The sequence below is a fragment of the Abrus precatorius genome, unplaced genomic scaffold (genome assembly GCF_003935025.1).
Source record: "Abrus precatorius isolate BTA unplaced genomic scaffold, Abrus_2018 Scaffold8, whole genome shotgun sequence".
In the NCBI taxonomy this organism is placed as follows: domain Eukaryota; kingdom Viridiplantae; phylum Streptophyta; class Magnoliopsida; order Fabales; family Fabaceae; genus Abrus; species Abrus precatorius.
Window position 1 is genome coordinate 10,994,879 of NW_020874428.1, and position 22,225 is coordinate 11,017,103.

Here is a 22,225-nt window from a genome sequence, read left to right on the forward strand (position 1 = left end):
AAGATCCTGTTCATGTAATCCATGAACATTGCAGGCACATTGGTCACCCCAAACAGCCATATCGCGTCCTGAATGCCGTCTTAGGTACATCCTCATTTTTCACCCTAATTTAATGGTATCCTGACCTTAAGTCAATCTTTGAGAATACCACAGCTCCTCTTAACTGGTCCATCAAGTCATCGATCATTGGAAGTGGGTACTTGTTCTTGATCGTCACCTTGTTCAACTGTCGGTAGTTCATACACATCCTCATGCTTCCATCCTTCTTTTTCACCAAGAGCACTGGTGCTCCCCACGGTGATACACTCAGCCTTACGAACTGCTTTTGCAACAAGTCTTCCACCTGTTTCTTAACCTCCGCCAACTACACAGGTGACATCCTATAAGGTGCCACAGAAATTGGGCTTGCTCTCGGGATGAGGTCAATGGCAAACTTTATCCCTCTCTCAGGTGGTAACTCAGAAACATCTTCAGGGAAAACTTCCAAGAAGTCCTTCACCACCGAGATATACTCCGGCTCTACCATGCTTTTAGCCTCCATTGAGAACATAATCATAAAGGTCTTGGCATTCACTGTGTTTTCCCATGCACCATGACTTAACAGCCTCGGGACTTCTATCATCGATGCACCAAAGATCAGTGTCTTCTCTCTGCAATCCAACAGCACATGGTTGGCAGCAAGTCAATCCATTCCCAAGAGTACGTCTAGTTGAAAAAGAGGCAAACAGATTAAGTCCACCTCGAATTCCTTACCATGCACCATTATAGAGCATCCCAAGCACACCCATGACGTCACAACCGGCTTACCCGTAGGTGTAGTCACCACAACATTACATGGCAAATCAATCACATGCAGACTCATACTTTTCACACAATCCACAAAAACAAAATAGTGCGTAGCACCCGACTCAAATAGCACATCTACCAATCTGCCCTTAATTACATATTTACCTCGGATCAGCTCCTCTGACTGCAAAGCCTCTGCTCCACTCATGGCAAAAACTCTACCCGAAATGCTCAGCTTTGGCCCCATACTTGACCCTGTGGTCCCTCGTGATTATGGTCTTTGTGTTGTGCTTAAACTGCCACTCCTCTTAGCGGCCCAACACAGATTAGCAATGTGCCCTAGTTTCCCATAGTTATTGCAGCTTATCTTTGGCTGTGGGCAGTCTCTCACCATGTGTGGCCCCCCACACCTAAAGCACTTGATCGGTCCTCTGAAAAAGCCTAATCATGAGCCACTCCCACTGCTCTTCTCCTGAGATGAACTCCCTATAGACTGTGAATTGCTTGAGCTAGAATATGGCCCTTTGGAGAATCTAGGGGGTCTTCTATCTTGCCTCATCGGATTGGCTTCCCTAGTATCCACTGTCTTGCCCCTCGAGTTGGCTTCAAAGATTCTACTCTTGATCACCAAAGTGGGTAGGTATGTCAGCTAGAACACACTGATTGTAGCTCGGATGTCTGGCCTCAGCCCGTGCTCAAACTGAGCACACAACTCCTCCTCACCATCCCCATGTTGGTTGTAACGCCCTGAATTTTGATAATATTATTATTATATATATGTATATATATTCACATGTATGTTGATTTATTTGATAATGAGGTTTATGTGTATTAAGTACATGGATGTGTGTATTTATGTGTATGCATGACTAGTTAGGCTGAAATGGGCTAAGTGCCTGAGTGTAGGGCATGTTACTGGGTTGTTCTCGCTGCAGCGAGAGGATTCTCGCTGTAGCGGGAGGGCCCTGGGAGGAAGGACCAAAACTGTCGCCTTCTCACTGTAGTGAGAGACGTCTCGCTGTAGCAACAGAGCGATAATTTGGGGTGTATTTCTGGGTGTAGTCTCGTTGTAGCAAGAGGGTATCGCTGTAGCGAGATTCTACAGAAACTAGAGTGCAGTTTCTTCTGAGATTTTTGTTGTAGCAAGAGGGTGTGTCACTGCAAGGAGGTCCCCTCGCTGCAGCGAGAATATCTCACTGTAGCGAGAGTGTCGCGACCTGAAAAGGATTCAAAGAGGGTTAGGGTTTGGGGAAAGTTATTTCTCCCTTTCCCTTAGATCCTTTCATGCCCAAAGCCCTATTCCACCGATTAATTGCCTCCAAAGCCGTTCGGGAGCGAGATTGGAGCTCAGATTTGTGTGGGGAACGCTTGGAGGTGAGTTTTAAACGGTTAGGATTTTCGTTTTCCTTCCCTTTCTCTATTTTTGGTGATTTCTGGGGTTCTCATGGAATTCTTCCATGTTTTTAGGCGAAAAGTCTTGTGGGGAGCATTTTCGTAGTTGAGTTCGAACGTGGGTCTTCAATCCAAGGTAAGGGGGGACTCTACCCTACTCTTTGTATGCGGTTTACCGTTATTTAGTTAAATATTGTGATGTAACTGACTAGAGGATAGGAAATTACTGTGAAATATAATGTGGTCCATGTGCCGTGATATATGAATATTATGTGTATGAGAGAATATGTGGTTGATGGGATTTTGCTATGGATTGCAGTGTGTGAATAAATGTGGGCCCCGAGGGCCGTGTAATATAGATGAATGTTGGCTATGTGCTGTGTAATATGAAATGAATGTGAGCCTAGTGCTGTGTATTTGAATGCAATGTGGGTTGTGTGCTGTGCGTAAGCATGATTATTGCATGCGTGAATGGGATATGTGTGAATGGGCGTGTTAGCGCCGTTGTAATGTGCTATGAATGGTTCAGCAATACACTAGGTGTGGGAGATGAGGATGGTAGAAATACCTTGGCAAAGAGGGAGTGGTGGTGACACCGACTGCGGAAGGGTGCACCATGGGCCGCACACTCTCTTCCTGACTAGACATTTGACCATTACCTTTGTTGAGCGACCCGTGACTGCCCACATGGTATCCGTGAGGCGGGGGTAACCGGCGACCATTTATAGTGTAAATCTGTGATCACAGTGCTGCAGTGAATGTGGCTGGCGTGCAAATGCATTGGGTTTATGAATTATACTTATGGATGTGAAATGCTGCTTGTGTTTGTGCTGGGTTAATGTATTGGAAATATTTTGAAGGTGAGACTCTACGTTTATTATGTGTTTTTGGGTAGTGTAGAGTACTCACCCTTACATTCATTTTTCAGGTAATCAAGACGATCAGCACCGGACTCAGTGAAAGGGGCAGATGGAACTGCTATGGGACTAGGATTTTAATCTGAAACTAATGTATTTGAATGGGTCCTGTAGTAGTGACTTGATAGAGATTGTAACCCCTTTCCTTATTTTAAAATATTTGATGAAACCAAGAGTTGAGAACCTTATTTGAAATGAAATTTGTTTTATTCCGAATTTGCGAAATTATGATTTATTGATATTAAACATAAGGTGTTACATTGGTAGTGAGGCCAGTACTTCATCAGCTCTTAGAACTTTGCTGCATATTCCCCCACTGTCATGCTTCCTTGCTTCAGCTCAAGGAATTCACAGGCCTTCTGCTTCCTCAGATCCCGGGGAAAGTAATTGCCTAAGAAGATTGCCTTAAAGGTCTCCCATCGAATGTAGCCACCTTCTTGTGGCAATGTCTGACCGGCAAACCTCCACCAGTCTTCCACCTTCCTATACAATAGGTAAGTGGCGTAGTTCACCTTGTGTTCCTCACGGTACCCCATTGCATTGAAAACCTTCTCTACATCCGTCAACCACCTTTGAGCTCCCTCAGGGTTGAATTCTCCCTCAAACTTTGGAAGATCGTGCCTAGTGAAGGCAGACAATCCTCGATATTCGACCGACTCCCCACCCTGGTTATGCACCAAGGTCTCCAGAATTTGAGCCATGCGCTCCATGAGGTCATTAATATCTCTAACTCCTCTACCTCTACTAGCCATGTTTACTCTAAGCTATAAAAATTCAGCAAACCACAATTCAAACCATCAGGTCAATGACAACATTTATAATTCAGGTAAGCAAAACAAATCAACACTCAGCTTGGAAGCTTCAGCCCGTTACCCTAGTCTAGTTTGGATGAATTGCTCTGATACCAAAATTGTAACACCTTAATTTAATTTCTAAGTAATAATTTCACAAAATGGGAGTAACAAAATTTTCATTTAAATAAAAAGGTCTTATCATAGAGTTTCATAAAACAGTTCAAAACAACAAAGGATTACAAATTTATATCAAAGACTACTATAGGACTAATCTAGTTACATCATAATTTCAAAATATAATCTAAGTCCTATAGCAGTTCATCCTTCCTTCATTGAGTCAGGTGCTTATCGTCTTGGTCACCTGAAAAATAAATGTAAGGGTGAGTACTCTACACTATCCAACACACATAAACATAAAGACTAATCTCAAATACTACACATTTACTAACATAGTTAAATCATGCATTCATAAGATAAGCATCTCAATCTTAATCTCAATCACAATCATCATTCATCATCTATTCAAATTCAAAACACAACAGGTGCACTCACTGTACCAACATTTCACACATGTGTGCTTACCGCACCGAGCCATGCTCACTGTGGCACTGTGATCACAATTTCACACCATGAATGGTCGCTGGTTACCCCTGCCTCACAGATACCGCGTGGGCAGTCACGAGTCGCTCAGTAAAGGTAGTGGTTGGAGGTCTAGTCAGGAGGAGAGTGTGTGGCTCGTGGTGCACCCATGTTCACTGTTGGTGTCACCACCACTCTTTCTTCCCCAAAGTATTTCTACCGTCCACTGCTCTTTTCTTGAGATGAACTTTCTCTAGACTTAGAATTACTTGAACCTGAATATAGTCCTTTTGAGAACCTAAGGGGTCTTCTATCATGTCTCACTGGACCACTCCCACTAGTGTCCAGGGTCTTGCCCCTCGAGTTGGCTTCAAAGAATCTGCTCTTGCTCACCAGAGTGGGCAAGTCAGTCAACTGGAACACACTAATTGCAGCTCGGATGTCTAGCCTCAGTCCATGCTCAAATTGAGCACATAAGTCTTCCTCTTCACCCCCATGCTGGTAGTGAGGCCAGTATTTCATCAACTCCTAAAACTTTACAGCATATTCCCTTACTATCATGTTCCCTTGCTTCAGTTCAAGAAATTGACGGGCCTTCTGCTTCTTCAGATCCCGGGGAAAGTAGTTCCCTAGGAAGATTGCCTTAAATGATTCCCACTATATATAGCCACCCCCTGTGGCAAGGTCTGACTTGCAAACCTCCACCAATCTTCCGCTTCTCCACACAGCAAGTATGTGGCATAAGTAACCTTGTGCTCCTCACGGCATCCCATTGCATTAAGGACCTTTTCTACTTCCGCCAACCACCTTTGAGCTCTCTTGAGGTTGAATCCTCCCTAAAAATTTAGAGGATCGTGCCTAGCGAAGACAGACAACCCTCGGTATTCAGTCGGCTCTCCGCCTTGGTTATGCACCAAGGTCTCCAGAATTTGAGCCATGCGCTCCATGAGGTCATTGGTGTCTGTTGCTCCTCTACCTCTACCAGTCATTCTAAGCTAAACTAACCATAATGCAACAAACCACATTCTAACATGTCAGATTAATAGCAACATTTATAATTCAAGTAAACAAAACAAATCAACACTCAACTTGTACGCTTCAGCCTACCACAGTTCGGTTTGGATTAAATGCACTGATACCAAAATTGTAACACCTTAATTTAATTTCAAAATAATAAATTTCGTAAAATGGGAATAATTAAATTTTCATTTAAATATAATTTTCCAATACAAAGCTTCGTCAAAGCTCTTCAAAATAATAAGGGATTACAAGTTTTAAAGAGAGGAATGGGAAATAAATTTCCCAAACCCTAACCCCTTCAAATACTCCTCTGGTCGTGACACTCTCGCTGCAGCGACGCCCCTTGTCGCTACAGCGAAAATCTCAGAGAAAATTGCATCCTGGTTTCTGCAGAATCTCGCTACAGCAAGACTACACCCAGAAATGCACTCCAAACTGTCACTCTCTCGCTACAGTAAAGGACCTCTCGCTACAGCGAGATGGCGACAATTTCATGCCTTCCTCCCAGGACCCTCTCGCTTCAGCGAGACATATCTCGCTACAGCAAGAACAACCTGCACCAGACACTTAGCCAAATTTTCAGTCCAATCCCAATCATCTACAATAATTCTAGTTCCACAACAACCAATACACATGCTCATACTCACATTCACACACTCATACAGGTTTATATCATCACATATACATATATTCTCATTACAACATATATATACATATATATCAAATACATAAACCTATAAAAATCCACATAACATTTATATTAATAATCAAATAATATTACAAAATTCAGGGCGTTACATGGAACAGGCCAACCATACCAATAAATATCTCTAAGTCTTAGGTGATAAAATTAGTAAGACAAGTGCTCAGTTATTCCTGTTAGACAAAAAGATAAGGAACCATCGTTTATAAATCCGTAATTAGGCCCTCTTTTACAGCCCATATATTCATATTTGACCTTTATTTTATTTGGCTTTTACACTAATTTATTTATTAATTATACAGTTTGGTATAAAGAGGTCGCAAGTAGATTTTGGGTGCATTCTGGGCCCAAATTGATGGAAGGTTAGAGCTTTGCAGCAGTCAGCATGCCCAGACCCAGTAATAAGCACGGCCGTGCTCACTTGCGGGAAGCCCAATTATGAAGAGTTTTTAGAGTTTCCAAACCCTATTAAAAGAGAGACCTCAGGCATCGTAAAGAGACTGTTTTTGAGACAGTTTTTACACCTTGGCTTTTGGCTCTTTCACCTCATTTCTCTTCTAGGGGGATCTTTGGCATATTCTTGGCGAGACTTGGAACTTCGAGCACCTGTACTTGAAGACTGGGAACTCATCTCATTCTAGTTTGCTTTTCTCTATGGCTTTGTTTATGATTGTTTTAGTTATTTTCTTTAGCATGAGTAACTAAGTCCATAGTTAGGGCTATGGAAACTATCGTTCATGAATTTATGAGATTTTGATGTTTGAATCTAAATTTGATTTATGTTTTGTGATTAGATTTTATCCTATTGCACTTATTTCTTAATCCTAAATTAATTATATTGTCAGGGACCATACCTCGGTTAATTAATAGATCTATAGGGTAAAACGAGACAAAGGATTAGGTGGACCAAACCAATCTTTGTCTTCTAATCGTTATTAAATTAACAAGTTCATAGGCTTCTTAAGCTTTCTTAAATTGATGTCTTGCATGACCATTGGGGATGTTAATTTAGAGAAAAGAATATTAATATTGCATGACCATTGGGTATTAATAGTATTCATATGAATGATTGGTAATCACAAGAAAATTGGATTTAGAGTTAAACAGAAAAATAACATAAAGGATTGAATGAGAAAACACATACGCCCTAGGTTCTTCTTTGATAAGTTTAACCAAGACGTGCATTGTATTCCTTACTCTTAGTTTTATAATTGATTTTATAAATTCTTGTTTTAATTAATCTCGTATATTTGAAGCTCAAACAACTGAATTAGGAAATTCTTAGTAATTGAAAAATAATCCTTGTGGGACGATATTTCGAGAACTTAATTTAAGAACCCTTTATTACTTCTCAATGGGTACACTTGCCCTCCGAACAATATTCTTCTTCTCAAATTCAATTGGAGAAACCTTTGTTCAAACCTTTCAAAGTTAATGCCAAAGTCAAACAAAATATCTTCGAGCTTAGGCAAAATAGTAAGCCCAAACATCCTGAAAAATCTTAGAGCTTGGGCGAACTCTAGGTCGCTTGAGCGAGGTGTGGGGCACCTGAGTGAGGACGTCGAGCTACAGAACCTGCATTTTGCTGCATTCTCGCTCAAACAACATAACCATCGCTTGATCGAGAGTCTCGCCTGAGCTGTCACGACCCCTTTTTATAAGAAATCGAGAACATTATTTCTACACCACTTACTTATTTAAGATAGAAAAATAATGGAGAATATAAGCATAAAATTCACTTCTCATTCAAAATAAAACAAAGTTTCTTACAACAAATATCCAATAGAACAACATAATATAACATTTAGTTTATAATATTCAAAATACACAAAATTATACTACATAGCTCCCTCTATATGAGGTCTCAAAATATAAGGAAATAGGACTTTAATGCAAAATTACTCAACTTCAGCTTCTAACATTTCTCCACTGGCCCCTCAGCCTATGAAGTAGATGCAACACTTGCTACATCTGCTCATATACCACTATACGATCATTGCAGTACACATGCATACAACAGCATAAACAGAAATGCAAGGGTGAGCTTACAAAAATAAAATAAAATCATATATATAAAGCAAAATATTTACTCACCGTAACAACCCCATGCATTCCCAGCCCATCTAATGCACAACATGAAAATGGTTTCCAACTGGTTTTACAGTCTAAGTAATCCAGAAGGAACCGAGTCGGTCCGGAAGCAACTCATTCTGGTATCTCGATCCAAACAGCACAACACAACTCAGCATGCTCTATCGTTACACGTCTATCCACCTAAATGTGTAACTCAACTTTATAATGATGCAAGACATATATCTCAGCATGATGCAGCACTGCTAAAATCATTTCAACAACTCAGCTAAGACAAGTCTATAATAAATCAGTCATATCTCAGTGTTATTAAATCAGTTATCAGTAGTTACAACATAGAAAAACAAGTTTCAAGTATTAAATCCTTTATATCTCAGCTGTTATCAAAGAGATCTAACAAAACAAACTCAAACCTTTCTTTAATAGTATATCAAGTCGTTCAACAATTAACATGCTTCCTTTTAATATATAATTACTGAAATGACAATTGAATTGTTGGTTTACGTTGTTGAAAAGTTTGAGTAAACGAATTAGTAAAGTAGTGCACATACTGATTGAAAGGCGACAAGAAAAAATTATTTGATAAAAAAAAATGGAATCACTATAATGGAGAAGACATGGTTAATTTACAAAGAAGGCTTATGGAATAAGTAATGGAAAAAATAATGGCATAAGTAATGTAAGAAACAAATACATCAAAAAAGAATTAGAATGATTACAAAAATAGTGAAGTTTCATGCCGCTTAAGTGATGCCTTTTATATAAACAGTGCTAATCTTTCATGTAAATTGACCACCCATTAACAAAACTTTCAAAAATAATTGGCCCAATTTGATGTTTTGGACTTATATCTCACTCGATTCAACTTCAACAATCCAAAATTGCCCCAGTTCAGAATTTTACCATGTCACATTGCTCTAGTCTGTGCCGATTGCTGATTTGACTTAATCATTGTGAAATTTGCCCTAAATTAATGCTTCACTCCATCATATTGCCTCAGTGTGCAGGATTTTCTTACAACTTTTTTTTTTGCCCACATCTCTTCTGAATTTCCCTTTTTTAGGTTTTCAATATAATGTAGAATTTTAGTTGACCCTAATTTTTGCCTAAGTTACTCTTTCGAGTTTTTAACTCACCAAGTCGCTCTAACTTTTGCCTACGTCACTATCTCGGATTTTCAACCTAGCGAGCTACTTTCTTTTATTTTCCTTTTCTCTTCCTGTTTTGTGTATATATATTTTTTATTTTTGTTTTAAGCATAATATTTTTTAATAGTATTAGAATTGATTGGGCTTGAAAAACCTTTTTCATCTATTTTTGTAAGGATTAAAGCTCCTTGTAGGAAAACCTTCCACCAGTTGATTTTTGTTAATAGCTTGAAGATTGACTTAGAAATGGCAATTAATTGGCATATGAATAAGAAAATATAATTCAATCTTCCTAAAAATTTATGGACCTTTTTCAGGTGTGAGGGTGTAACATCCCAATGATTGCCATTACCTTGACAGGATCAACCTTCATTCTATTTTGATTGACTATAAACCCTAACAACTTGACTGATTTACCACCAAAGGTACATTTAGCTTAGTTCAACTGCAATTTGAAATTCTTCAACTACTTAAACAACTTGTGTAACCTCTTCCCTAATCTTTAATAGCATCTCAGGTTTCACCATCCTATTTTTTGCTTAATTGGAAAACATTCTGGCTTCAGTGGCAATCCATACTCGACCATGCTAACACTCACACCCAAACATATCTTGATATGTCACTTTCAAATATGCATTATATGAGAGTTGAGATAGAAAAGAGAAAATAAACGACAAGATTCAAATAACAAGGAAGGATGACTCAACAGATTACTGAGAATTCAAAATGTATTTCATTAAAAATATAACTTAAAAGGAAACATGTGTCCAACCTTACAAGATCAACTGATATTTCAAATTACAAAAAGAAATCTTATATCAGTATTTTCAAAAAGTAAGAATATCCTAAAGCTTTGGGATAAAACTTTTGGATTGGCTTTACATGATTACTATGAATAGGCATTAAAAATCATAGGAAACTTGATGATCTTAAAATTGCCAATTTTTGTGTTCAGCGGACAAAATTGATACCTTCAATTTTTTTCACTAAAATTTGGGATGATCCTTCTTCAATTGCATTTATTGATGGTCCTCCATGCCCAGGGAGAGGATTACTCCTAATGTTAAGATTGTCCTCCTTGAAATTTAGCCATTTGGCATTGATTAAGTCTTGCACTTTGAACTTTAGTACTCTATAATTCTTTGTTGAATGACCAATGCCACCAGCATGATACTCGCACTTTGCATTTGAATTATACCCTTTTGGATAGAGCGGTTTAATAGGTTTCATTGGACATGGTACAACAAGTGAACTTTGAAATAGGCGAGGTAACAACTCTGTGTAGGACATGAGGATTAGGTCAAAGTGAACTTGCTTCCTTTCTTGATTGTTTTGGGGTCTAATATAGTTGAAAGGTTTTGGCTCCAATCTTGGGGTGGTCTCATGAGTGGTGCTATGGGAAAAGTAGGTGAAGTGGGTTGGTAAGATCATAGCTGATAAGATTGGGAGCTTGGGTTCTGTGAAATGGTACTGATACATAGGTAAGACATTTGAGGGGTATGCCACATAGGTTGAAACTGAGGGAGTGCATACTTAGGTATAATGAAAGAGATTTTTCTTGGGTGGAAAGTTATAACATTAGTGTCTCATTTTTTCTTCATTTTCTGACTGTTCGTGAATTTCTTTATATTGCAGGGGTTGACAGAATTATGAGATATCTTTCCATTTCTCATTCCTCCTTCCACTCTTTCTCTAATAATCACAACATCAGAGAAGTTTGATGAAACACTTCTAATCATCATATCATAGAAAGGTGATTGGAGAGTATCAATAAACATCATTATCATTTCTTTTTCAGACAAAGGGGGCTCCACTTGAGCTGCAACTTCTCGCCATCTCTGAGCATATCTCTTGAAAGTTTCCTCCTCCCTCTTTGACATATTCTGTAGTTGTAACCTCTCAGGAGCTATATCAAGGTTTTACTTGTATTGTTTTAGGAAAGCATTAGCCAACTCTTTCCAACTACGAATTCGAGTACGCTCAAGGTATATATACCAACTCAAATCTCCCCCAATCAGACTGTCTTGGAAAAAGTGAATCAGCAGCTTGTCATCATGAGCATAGGATGTCACCTTTCTGCAGAACATTATCAGATGACTTTTTGGGCAACTCACTCCTTTGTACTTATCAAATTCAAGTATCTTAAATTTTGGAGGAATTATCACATCTGGGACTAAGCAAAGATCTGCAGCTTCCCCAATGCCATAGTTACTCCCCTCAATAGCTCTCAATCTTTCTTCCAATATTTTCAATTTTTCTCTAGATTGGAAGTGTTTTGAATAATTGGGTAGAGGTTCTTCAAAGGTCTTATGGAAATGGGATGATAATATAGCTGGGTTTCCATCAAGGCTAGGATTAGTGATTTGTGGTTGGTGATGGATTAGTGGTTTGAGGTAGGCATAGTGTGAGGTATATGAGCTTCTTGAGGATGGGAATTTTGACGATAAGCATATGATGGGATAGATGTTTGGATTGGTTGGATTTGTGGACCTGAAGGTTGTGTAGGGTTGGGTTGATTTGGTGGCTGGCTAGTGTTTGGTGGGTTCTCAGCTATCGATGGCGTATAACTAGAGGGAAGGCCATATGGGAGAAATTGGACATCTTGTTGATTGAAAGCTTGTTATGGAGGCCTTTCCACATGCAAGGTTAGAGGCACCATTGTTTCATGAGGAGGAAAACTTTGAGACAGTCCTTGTGTAAGGGTGAAACTAAGTGGATAGGTAGGAGTGAGTTGTGCTAGAGGTGCTTGAGTAAAGGTCCCCTCTATGGCTCTTCTCTTTAAAGATTTCAGTGCCTCTAGGATCTGTATCATCTGTTCCTTCAGCTGATTGACATCGTTCCTCAGTTCTTCATTATGCTCCTCTAACTCATCTATGATCCTTGTTTGAGCACGAGTTCTATAAGGATGCTTTAGAAAATGTTTTCCCGTTATATTTGTTTAAATTTTTTTGTGAGTGATGCAATCAAAAAAGAAGTTAACACAATGAAGAACATGTTTAAAGAGAAAATTGAAAACTTGAAGAATCATCACGGTTGTTGAACATCTTTAAGTTTTTCTTTTAAACGAGAATTAATGTGGAATCATTAACAAATAAACCACACCAAAATATACATTTTTTCGTAATTCAAATGATATCATCTCATTGCTACTTGATCCTACATTAATTTCTATTTTTCTTAGATATTCAAACAACTTTGTGATCCTCAACATACAAATATAAAGAAAATATATGAAAAATCTTTTATCTGTTTCATTGACACAAGGTCCTAGTGGTAATAAGGATTAATGTTAATTCTAAACGAACCAATAACTCACAAGGCACTTATATCAATGAAACAAATATGTGATGATGGATGCAAGAACAATATGAATCATTACATTTTTAAGATCTTTTCAAAAATGATTTCTTTATTTTCTATAAATCTGAATTGATACTTAGAAGGATAATGTTTCATATGAAAATAGAATGACAAAAGAATCATGCGAATTATCATCCTTAACCTTATTCTCAAAATTAATTTTAAAATTACTAGTGTTACATGGATTACAATAAGCACGATACTCAAATAAATGATATGCAATGATATATGAAATGATAATGATGTAAGAAAAATTAACTTAGAGAATCACGTGAATCACTAGCCTTTAGTATTGTTCCAAAATGTAGCAAAATCCTTCTTCTTTTTTTTATTTAAGAACTTTAAGGTGCTAATAATTCAAATGACTTCCAAAAAGAGTAGATAAGAAAAAAAAAAACTCCCTTTGTGTCCTATTTCGGGTCACCTAAAGGGTCTAACATAAAGACCTATAACTTTTTTATACATGTAAAGTCTCACCAAAGATGGCTTATAATCCTAAAAGGTCACTAGAGTTAAGATCATCCAATCCCTGATATTGACCACAACAGTAGGGAGTCTACTAGATGTGGGACATCAAAAAAAGGTCAAACCCTAGCTAGGATTTTTACGATAGCCAAATAGGACGTGCGTCCAAAATGACACCGCTACATAACCCCTCTAATCCTAAGCATACTCAGACTCGGGTATAGGATCCTACTCAAAGTGTGTGATGAATGTGTAAGTAATGGTGTGTGAGGGAGCATACAAACATTATCATACAAATCAATACAATATGTTGAAAGTTGAGCACCTTCGGACTCAATCCAATCGTACAATTTAAAGTGCATTACTAGAGATCACACTCTCGTGGTCTTTATAAAAATCATCTATCCTAAAGTTTAGCCTCATTCATAGTACACATATTATTCTAAATAATAATTTATAATATTAACTGTACATACATAATGATTGATAGTAAAATCATAGAACTCCTTAAAATGATTTTATTTAGAGCTTTTATTATGAAATTTTATTTAGATAATTCTAGAAACAACCATAGGTTTTTCATGTTCAAAATTACATTCTTAATGCTAAGATTTTAAGAAAATATTTGAGTTCTATAATTCAAAATAAAAGACAAATAAGTTTTTAAATAAAAATACATAAATAAGAGTTAAGGTTTGGAATTAACTCCCTTTACATGGAAATAGCTCTCTCATAACCAAAGGGATGATAACTAGTGTTTCTAAGACCAAGATCTCCTCAGGATTTAGAGGGAAATGCAACATTTCGAAGGAGATGTTGTCCAAAGACCAAGTTTCTCCTATATATTATAAGTTAGAGCACTTTGAGAGAGGAGAAAGCAGAGAAATATAGAATGAGATTGAAGGATTGAGCTCCAAGGAACTTACTCAATATTAAGAGGAAAGGAAATTCAGGCTCAGATTTGGAAGTAGTTTGAAGTTTGGGAGAAGTTTCTCAGAAGAAAGGAAGTGGGAGAATAGAGGAAGAAGTGGGTGAGAGGTTCCCTATGCTCACAATACAAATTTTAGAATGAAAATCTCTTAAATACCCTTTAAGGCTCGCGAATTCTCACATGAGCGAGAAAACTAGACAAAAATTGCTACTTTTCTACTGATGTTTTTGCTTAAGCGAGAGTATTTTCACTTGAGTGAAAACACGGCAAAAAACTACCCATTTTTGTCACAAATTTTCGCTTGAGTGAAAATACAATTGAGAAAATCTGATCTATTCTCGCTTGAGTTAAAAGGAATATTCTTTTTGTTTAAAAAAAAAATTTAAGAAAACTCTTCCATTTTGAAAACAAGAAAAATGCAAATAAAAATTAGAATGTTACATCAATTTCTGCGCCCACCAAAAAGAGATTTTATTTTTATTTTTCTAGAATCATAAAATTAGAAGCTCATACATACATAGACCATAAACATACTCCATATAACACCCACCAAACAGAAAATCAAGTACTTTTAAGCCTCAAGCAACAAATATTAAAGTCCGAAAAAAAAATACTAGCTTTGTCAATTTTACCGACAAAAAGTCCTTTATCCATTGAAAGTCAACAACCAATTTACACCACACAATAAAATGAAATGAAAAATTCTATTACAAAGATGGGTCTTTTTGGGCTTGCATGAATTTCAGCCAGTTCAATCTCTAAATATTTCACCGCCAAACACAACTACGAAAATGAATTTGAGTGAGATTCTGTATATACATTTAGAATTCTTCTCCGAGACAAATGAGAAAATTTGTAGTTATATTTGGACAAACAGTACACTTCACAATTTTGCAAAGATACCATTTTGACATGTGTAAAGGATTTTTTACATTAACTTCTTAAAATGACGTCGTGGAATGCCAACTAGATTTCAGATATAAAACTTAACAACTCAACTTTTTGTTATTGTTTCTTAACAAAGTCTAAGATTAAAGACTAAAATGAATGACGAAGAAAGAAGTTAAAAATTAACATGATATATTAAATCTTTTTAAGAATTAAAATACTGGACTCAAAATTTTTTAATTACTAAAACGAAAGTTTAGTCCATAATTTTATACATACCTAAAAATCTTTAGGATAATCATAAGAAAATGTAGTCAGTGCTCTCTTTAACCAACTTTATTAGATAAACGCTACATATAACCATTAGTCAGGTATGAGTAAAACAATCAAATTTAAGCAACCATATTTTACAAGAACATTTTTACTTGTTGTTTGGCACACATGAACAGTAGTTGCTCGTGGATTACATCCAATTGGCGTATTCTAATGATAAACTTGGTTATAGAACATTTTTTTAAATTTAAGATTTGTCTTTAAAATGGCCTTTAGGAACTGCTGCATACTAATTATATAAAAATAGGTCTATTTTTTAATCTATTTAATTAAAATAAAAAATTGATACCACGCTATATATATATATATATATGAAAAATATGGATCTCTCCGAGTTTATATTCTTACCACTCATCAAAGAAAATAAGAAAAGCACAAAGTGAAAATACCAAATACTGACATGAAAGCAAACAACTTGGAAGGTGCAAAAGGTGTTGATTGCAAAGATTGTGAAATTTAGTTTGCTTAACCAAAATCCTAGAAAATCACTCAAACTAGGTTGAGAATGGGATTGAGATTGTCTAAGAAACCAAACCATGAAATTGTTGTTGCCTCTCCAGATTCCTCGCCTAAGCTTACCTACAAACAACCAAGGATAAGGCATCCACTTCCACCTTCACTTCCTCCTCCCAAACTCATCCAATCTTCACAAACAGGACCACTTCTTGGGAAACCGTACGTTAACATAAACCAAATGTATGAGATGAAGAAAGAGTTGGGAAGAGGCAACTTTGGGGTCACTTATCTGTGTGTTGACAAGATCACAAGACAAGAGTATGCATGCAAATCCATTCCAAGGGGGAAGTTGCTAAACATGCAAGAAAGTGGGGATGTTAGAAGAGAGGTTATGATTCTACAACATCTTTCTGGGCAACATAACATTGTGGAATTCAAGGGAGCTTGTGAGGACAGGCAGAACGTGCACCTTGTCATGGAATTGTGTAGTGGTGGCGAACTCTTCCACCACATTGTTGCCAAAGGTCGTTACACGGAGCGTGAAGCAGTAATTGTAATGAGGCAAATTGTGAATGTGATTCATGTGTGCCATTTCATGGGTGTAATGCATCGAGACCTCAAGCCAGAGAATTTCTTGTTCGCCACCGAGGACGAGAATGCCACATTGAAACTTGTCGATTTTGGTTTCTCTGTCTTCATTGAGGAAGGTTGCGTGCCCACGCGTTTATGCTCTTTTGCATTTTCCTATGTTTTCTGCATTCTTTTTATCTTTGCCTATTTTGCAATATCATCATTTAGATTCATTTTCTGTTTTTAGTACTTTTGTTTGGATTCAAACTTAAATGCTTCTCATTTTCCTTCTCCTTTTGAAAAACTTCAAAATACTGCCGTCAATCAAGTTTGTTGGATTTTAACTTTCTATTATAAGTAATTATTTTAGGAGAACCAGTATATATAATTTTGGAAGAACATTCAAGTTTAAAAATTGTAAGTGACAAATAATTTATAAGTTAAAAAATATAAAATAATATTCAGTAAGAATGAAATTACGTGTCCTGTTAATTAGTCCCACAAATGATGAAGACAAGGCATGATGTTTATCCAAGGAGGTAGATTGTTGGTGTAACATTACTTACTTTTCTGTTAGATAACAAATCATACAACAATTTCCCGCACGACCAAAGTCAAATAAATTGCTGCTATCATTTTTTTTTGGAAGCCCTTTGTCAATATATTCATTGGACTTGACTAAATAATGAGCAATTCAACAGGTAAAGCATATAAAGACATTGTTGGAAATGCATATTATGTGGCACCAGAGGTTTTGAAACGGAGTTATGGAAAGGAGATAGATGTTTGGAATGCAGGAGTAATTTTATACATTCTCTTGAGTGGGGTGCCTCCATTTTGGGTTGGTAAGTTTAATGGACTACTCTGTTTCAATTCACACTACAACAGAGAAATTTAAATCGTTATTTGAAATTCTACAGTTACTTGTGCAAGTTTGCCTTGGTTAAATAAGTAAGTGAATAGCTTGCAAAATTGTGCACGTCCAAGAAATTGTTGCAGTCGGTTGCTACCATTGATTTTATTTAAACTCACTCACTTGATCAAATGAGAAATGTCAATCGTGATTGTTTATACATTCTAAAATTGTCAATATCTTGCTCCCTTCACGTGTTATATTTTAGCTCATGATGTATATACGTTTTTTAAGCTTTATTTTTAAAGTTTAATGGCCTTATGTGTTGGACATTTAGGCATGGTTGATGCTATTTCAGGAGGTAAATTAGATATGGATAGTGAGCCATGGCCATCTATTTCGGATGCTGCAAAAGATTTGATCAGAAAAATGCTGACCTATGACCCTAAGAAACGCATTACAACTTCTGAAGCCTTTGGTAAATGTCTGGCATTCTTTGTTGCATTTTCATCCAATTGCATTCTGATGATTGTTCTTGTCATCACCCCTCAATTTCACAATTAAAAACTTTTGCCAACCACGTATGGGATAGACAATAGAATTTTAATTACATTTATATCGTTGTCTTATAAAAAAAAATTAGTCCGTATATATTTTAAAAATTGTTGATTTTGGATCATCTCACAATGTGGCTTCACAGAAAAGTGACATATGACAACATCTAAGTTACTCATGTCATTATTTTTTACAATAATTTTCTTTTATCTCTCCATTACATCTACTACTTCTTCCTATATTTTTCTCTTTTATTTCTATTTTTCTTTTTATTGCACCATGCAAGACAATTTTTCTTTTAACATTTTCTCTCAGCTATACAAGTTAATGAACATGGTTTGGACATGAACTGCAATTTAGACCCAACCAATTATAACGAATTGAAGTCAATGCTCATGTTTAATATGAAGGTTTTTATACAGATCAGCTTTAAGTATTAAAGTCATTCACATTATGCTTTTGAGCCAGAACATCCATGGATGAAGGAAGGTGCTGACGCATTTAACAACCCTCCTGACAGCGTTGTTTTAATTAGGATGAAACAATTCAAAGCAATGAACCAGATGAAGAAACTTGCTTTGAAGGTACATTAAAATTTTCAGTTGTGCATAAAATTTGAATTAGATGTACGTTCAAAATCCATTCAAAAATGTAACTAACTAGCATAGCTGTTCGGTTGAGTGGATGGAAAGTGGGAAGGTGAAAATTTTAGGACAAAACCGTGTTACACTTTCTTGGTATGACAAAAATATAAGAAAGTAAATAATAAAATATAAGTAACTGAATGTCTTTCAACTAACAAAATATTTTATTTCTTATTTTGAATGTGGAAGGTAATAGCAGAAAATCTTTCTGAGGAAGAAATGAAGGGCATGAGACAAATGTTCAACAATATGGATACTGATCGCAGTGGCACAATCACATTCAAAGAACTCAAATCTGGACTATCCGGATTGGGTTCCCAACTTAGCGACTCTGAACTAAGGCAGCTAATGGATGCTGTAAGTTCAGTCTCACGCCAATTAGAACATAAATATCCACTCCCTTTCTCTCTTCATTAAAGAAGATTATGTTTAAGGTACATACTTTTCCTCCACGTGTATTATCAGGCTGACGTTGACAAGAATGGAACTATTGACTATTGTGAATTGATTACTGCCACTATGGATCAGCATAAACTGGAGAGGGAAGATAACTTGTCAAAGGCTTTTCAATACTTTGACAAGGATAACAGTGGGTGAGTATGCAGTTCATCAATTTGATCCTTATGCATAGTGCTTAATCCTAACACATACAACAAGGTCAGGTAATGAGTTTAGTAACATAAAAGCAAAATCACCTATTGACAAGTTATTCAGATCTTTAATGGAAAAGGGAAGCCGGTGTTGATCATATACACGAATATCATATCTTCGTCTGTTTTAGCAGCGCATATTATTACATTAATGCTTTTGCTTTTGCTTTTGTTTTTGGCAACTATTACATTTTTATTTAACTAAAGTTCTGTTTCCATTTGATCAGTTACATAACAAGAGATGGGCTTAGACAAGCAATAACAGAGTACCAAATGGGTGATGAAATATCTATAGAGGAGGCCTTCCACTGCATTGACTCTGACAAAGTATGTTATACATCGCTCCCCCGATCTTTTTTAGTCGTTATATTCTCGTAGCTCCCCTGTCCATGCAGTGTTATTAATTAAAGGATGGTTGCGCATCATTTTGTAGGATGGGAGAATTGATTACCACGAGTTTGCAACGATGATGAGAAATGGATGTTGAATATTGTCGACTTGTAACTTGCTACAGGAGATTGAATCACACTTGAATGGTCAATAGTCAGCATGTGTACTTAATGCAAAATTTTATGACAGTAGCCCTTTTCTTTTCCTTTTGGTTTTATTATTTTATTTTGCAGCTTCATAAGCTAAGCCACACACAAGATAAACAATTTACAGTATTAAAATAAAGTTTCGAGGTTCAAGCTAACATATAATACAATATTAACCTTCGATGCGGTGTAAGAATAGTAGCAGTTTCAGAATTCCAAATAATCGCATTCTCAATAAATAAATAAACGAACCTTCCAATGTTATTCCAAACACATTATGGTACGTTACCAGACAGTTCATTTTATATATAACAATGTTTTTTTGGGTATACACGATATATTTGTTATCATAACTTGTTAACAAACTTCCTAGTTCCTAGCATCCGTGTGGCAGCTGCTTCTTGGCCAGATATTCCATAACACACTGCTTTATGCCTCTATGCCTGAAGAACAGGTCCTTCCCTAAATTTACCAATAAATGTATAAGTAAATAAATTTCACAAAATAAAAACTACTTTAGTCAATTTTCACTCTGATGAGTCAGTCAAAGACTCAAAGCATTGCAAGAGTTAAACTACAGAATATATGTCCTAGAAAACCCAGAAGTGGTTCCCTCGTCCTAAACATGTTCCTAATTCTAAGTCAATACTTAGGTATTTCAAATGGAAAAACAGTAAACTGCACAGTTATCTCGTCGTTTTAAAAGAACACATACGCCATATTGACAGCAGAATACATGTACTACCCATTCAAATACCTCCGAATTCTGATTTAGAAGCATATCATATCTCTTCCTGTCACTTCATCTCTCTCTCTCTTTCTCTCTTTCTCTCTCTAAGTATTTACATCCAAAGGGGTGACAGCAAACATTTTCCAATACCTCCAGATGATCATGAACAATATGTTCATGTCCATACAGGTAATAAACTAATAAAGTACATAGCTCTTTCACTAGTTTGGCCATAGCCCTATCAGAAAGAACAATGTCAAACAGCAGAATACATTGCACATTATGCAGCTTGAGGGTATCCCACATGAACAGAGTGTCCTGCACAACAAAACCTGAATCACCATAGGAAAAGTGGGTGGGCTTGCTTTCATAGATGACAGTATTTTATATTTTATGTTTCCGTTTCTTTTCTTGTAACTAAAAGAATTAGTTATTAAGTTGTGAGGCTAGGCAATGAATTTTAGGTGGTTTCACAATGAAACTATCAATGAACAAAGGCGACTCGGAAGAGGAACCTTGTCCATTCTTTTGAATGCCATGAATCAGATCCGAGGCAAACCAAGAGTGAAAACAGCAGTGATATGAAGAGGCTAGGCTATTTTTGGTCTTGCCCTGACAACCTATACTAAAATGATTGATTTAATCTAATCCTTCTCTTTCAGGACTGTGACTTACCTGAGTTTAGCAAAAATAAGATTTTCAAATTTACAACATTTCTTTAAATTATCAGCTGGTTCACATTTTTACAATCACTGCCATAACTAAATGAACCATTCGTTCTCAAGCTCCAGAAGCAGCTGAGAGCCAAGAATCAGCATTTCAACTAAATGAATCTTATTTAGCGCAAACAAGTATACTGCTTAAACTCTGAAAGATATTTGAAAATAAGGCAAAAGTAAGTTAATGAACAATCCCGTGCTTATATGATGCCAAGAAATGGTAACCTTTTGATCTAAGATAAATCAATAAGCATAGGAACCAGACATTGCTACATCCTCGCCAACCATCATACAAATCCCTAGAAAATAATTAAGAATAGGAAAAAGGTATGAATTAAAAGAAACTGCATTACCTGAAGATTTAATTTCCCTAATTATAAATCAGCGTTGATCAGAGGAAGGATCCTTGTGAATGTGTTGCCTGTGCTTCTGGGCGAGCTTATCAATAGCGGAGTGGAGGGCCTCGCGGCCACCGATAAGCAAACGGGTCACGATTTCCGGGTCGGACTCGAATCGGGCCTGTTCGAACTCTGTTCGAGCGTTGTCTCTGAGTACGTCGCGCCAGAGGACGCCCCTGGAATCGGGCCAGGTGAAGAAGCGCGTGGCCCGAAGAATCTCTCGGTACAGACTCAGCGCTTCTCGCCGAGTGCTGGTGAGTCGCCTCCGATTCTCCAACTCGTCTTCGTCTTTCGTCTTATTGTTTTTGACGAGATGCCTATCGAGAAGCTCCTCTACGGTGTCTGGGCCCTCGTGCAATTCACGCTGCCTCCATCCCCATCCACAACGTATCCCCCGTTCGTTCCAATTCCATATGCATCGCCATTTTTCAACCTTTCCCCTCATTTTTTCTTCTCCCTCGCCCACTTTTTTTCAAAATTTAAAGATCGCAATACTAACTCACTCACAATTATATTTACGAAAATACTCTGAAGTGCTGTTTGTTTAGACTCACGCCAAGCAACGAATTAACATGTTTAATCTAAAGATATTTTATCTTTGTTTAATAATATTAATTTTTATATACTAATGATTTCTTTTTTTGTAAAAAAATATAAATTTTCTTTTTACACTTTCATGCTTAATATTTTATATCTTTATAAGATTA

The 22,225-nt window shown here is 36.8% G+C and overlaps 4 protein-coding genes across 4 annotated transcripts; 1 reads left to right on the top strand and 3 right to left on the bottom strand.

Moving 5' to 3' along the window:
• Window positions 1-364: 364 nt before the first annotated feature.
• LOC113874213 lies at window positions 365-1,033 on the bottom strand. The gene is made up of 2 exons (XM_027512438.1): window positions 792-1,033; window positions 365-650 (listed from the first exon to the last, which is right to left on the bottom strand). The coding sequence occupies exons 1-2, from the start codon at window positions 1,031-1,033 to the stop codon at window positions 365-367; spliced, it is 528 nt and encodes a 175-aa protein (XP_027368239.1).
• Window positions 1,034-3,385: 2,352 nt separating this feature from the next.
• LOC113874214 lies at window positions 3,386-3,847 on the bottom strand. The gene has a single exon (XM_027512439.1). The coding sequence runs from the start codon at window positions 3,845-3,847 to the stop codon at window positions 3,386-3,388; it is 462 nt and encodes a 153-aa protein (XP_027368240.1).
• Window positions 3,848-15,912: 12,065 nt separating this feature from the next.
• On the top strand, window positions 15,913-19,622 carry LOC113874215 (calcium-dependent protein kinase 29-like). Its single transcript, XM_027512441.1, has 8 exons — window positions 15,913-16,570; window positions 17,135-17,278; window positions 17,624-17,764; window positions 18,310-18,425; window positions 18,675-18,842; window positions 18,951-19,078; window positions 19,363-19,462; window positions 19,569-19,622. The coding sequence occupies exons 1-8, from the start codon at window positions 15,913-15,915 to the stop codon at window positions 19,620-19,622; spliced, it is 1,509 nt and encodes a 502-aa protein (XP_027368242.1).
• An 811-nt stretch (window positions 19,623-20,433) lies between these two features.
• On the bottom strand, window positions 20,434-21,991 carry LOC113847750. The gene is made up of 2 exons (XM_027477013.1): window positions 21,474-21,991; window positions 20,434-20,733 (listed from the first exon to the last, which is right to left on the bottom strand). The coding sequence occupies exon 1, from the start codon at window positions 21,961-21,963 to the stop codon at window positions 21,502-21,504; it is 462 nt and encodes a 153-aa protein (XP_027332814.1). The 5' UTR covers window positions 21,964-21,991; the 3' UTR covers window positions 20,434-20,733; window positions 21,474-21,501.
• Between the last annotated feature and the right edge of the window lie 234 nt (window positions 21,992-22,225).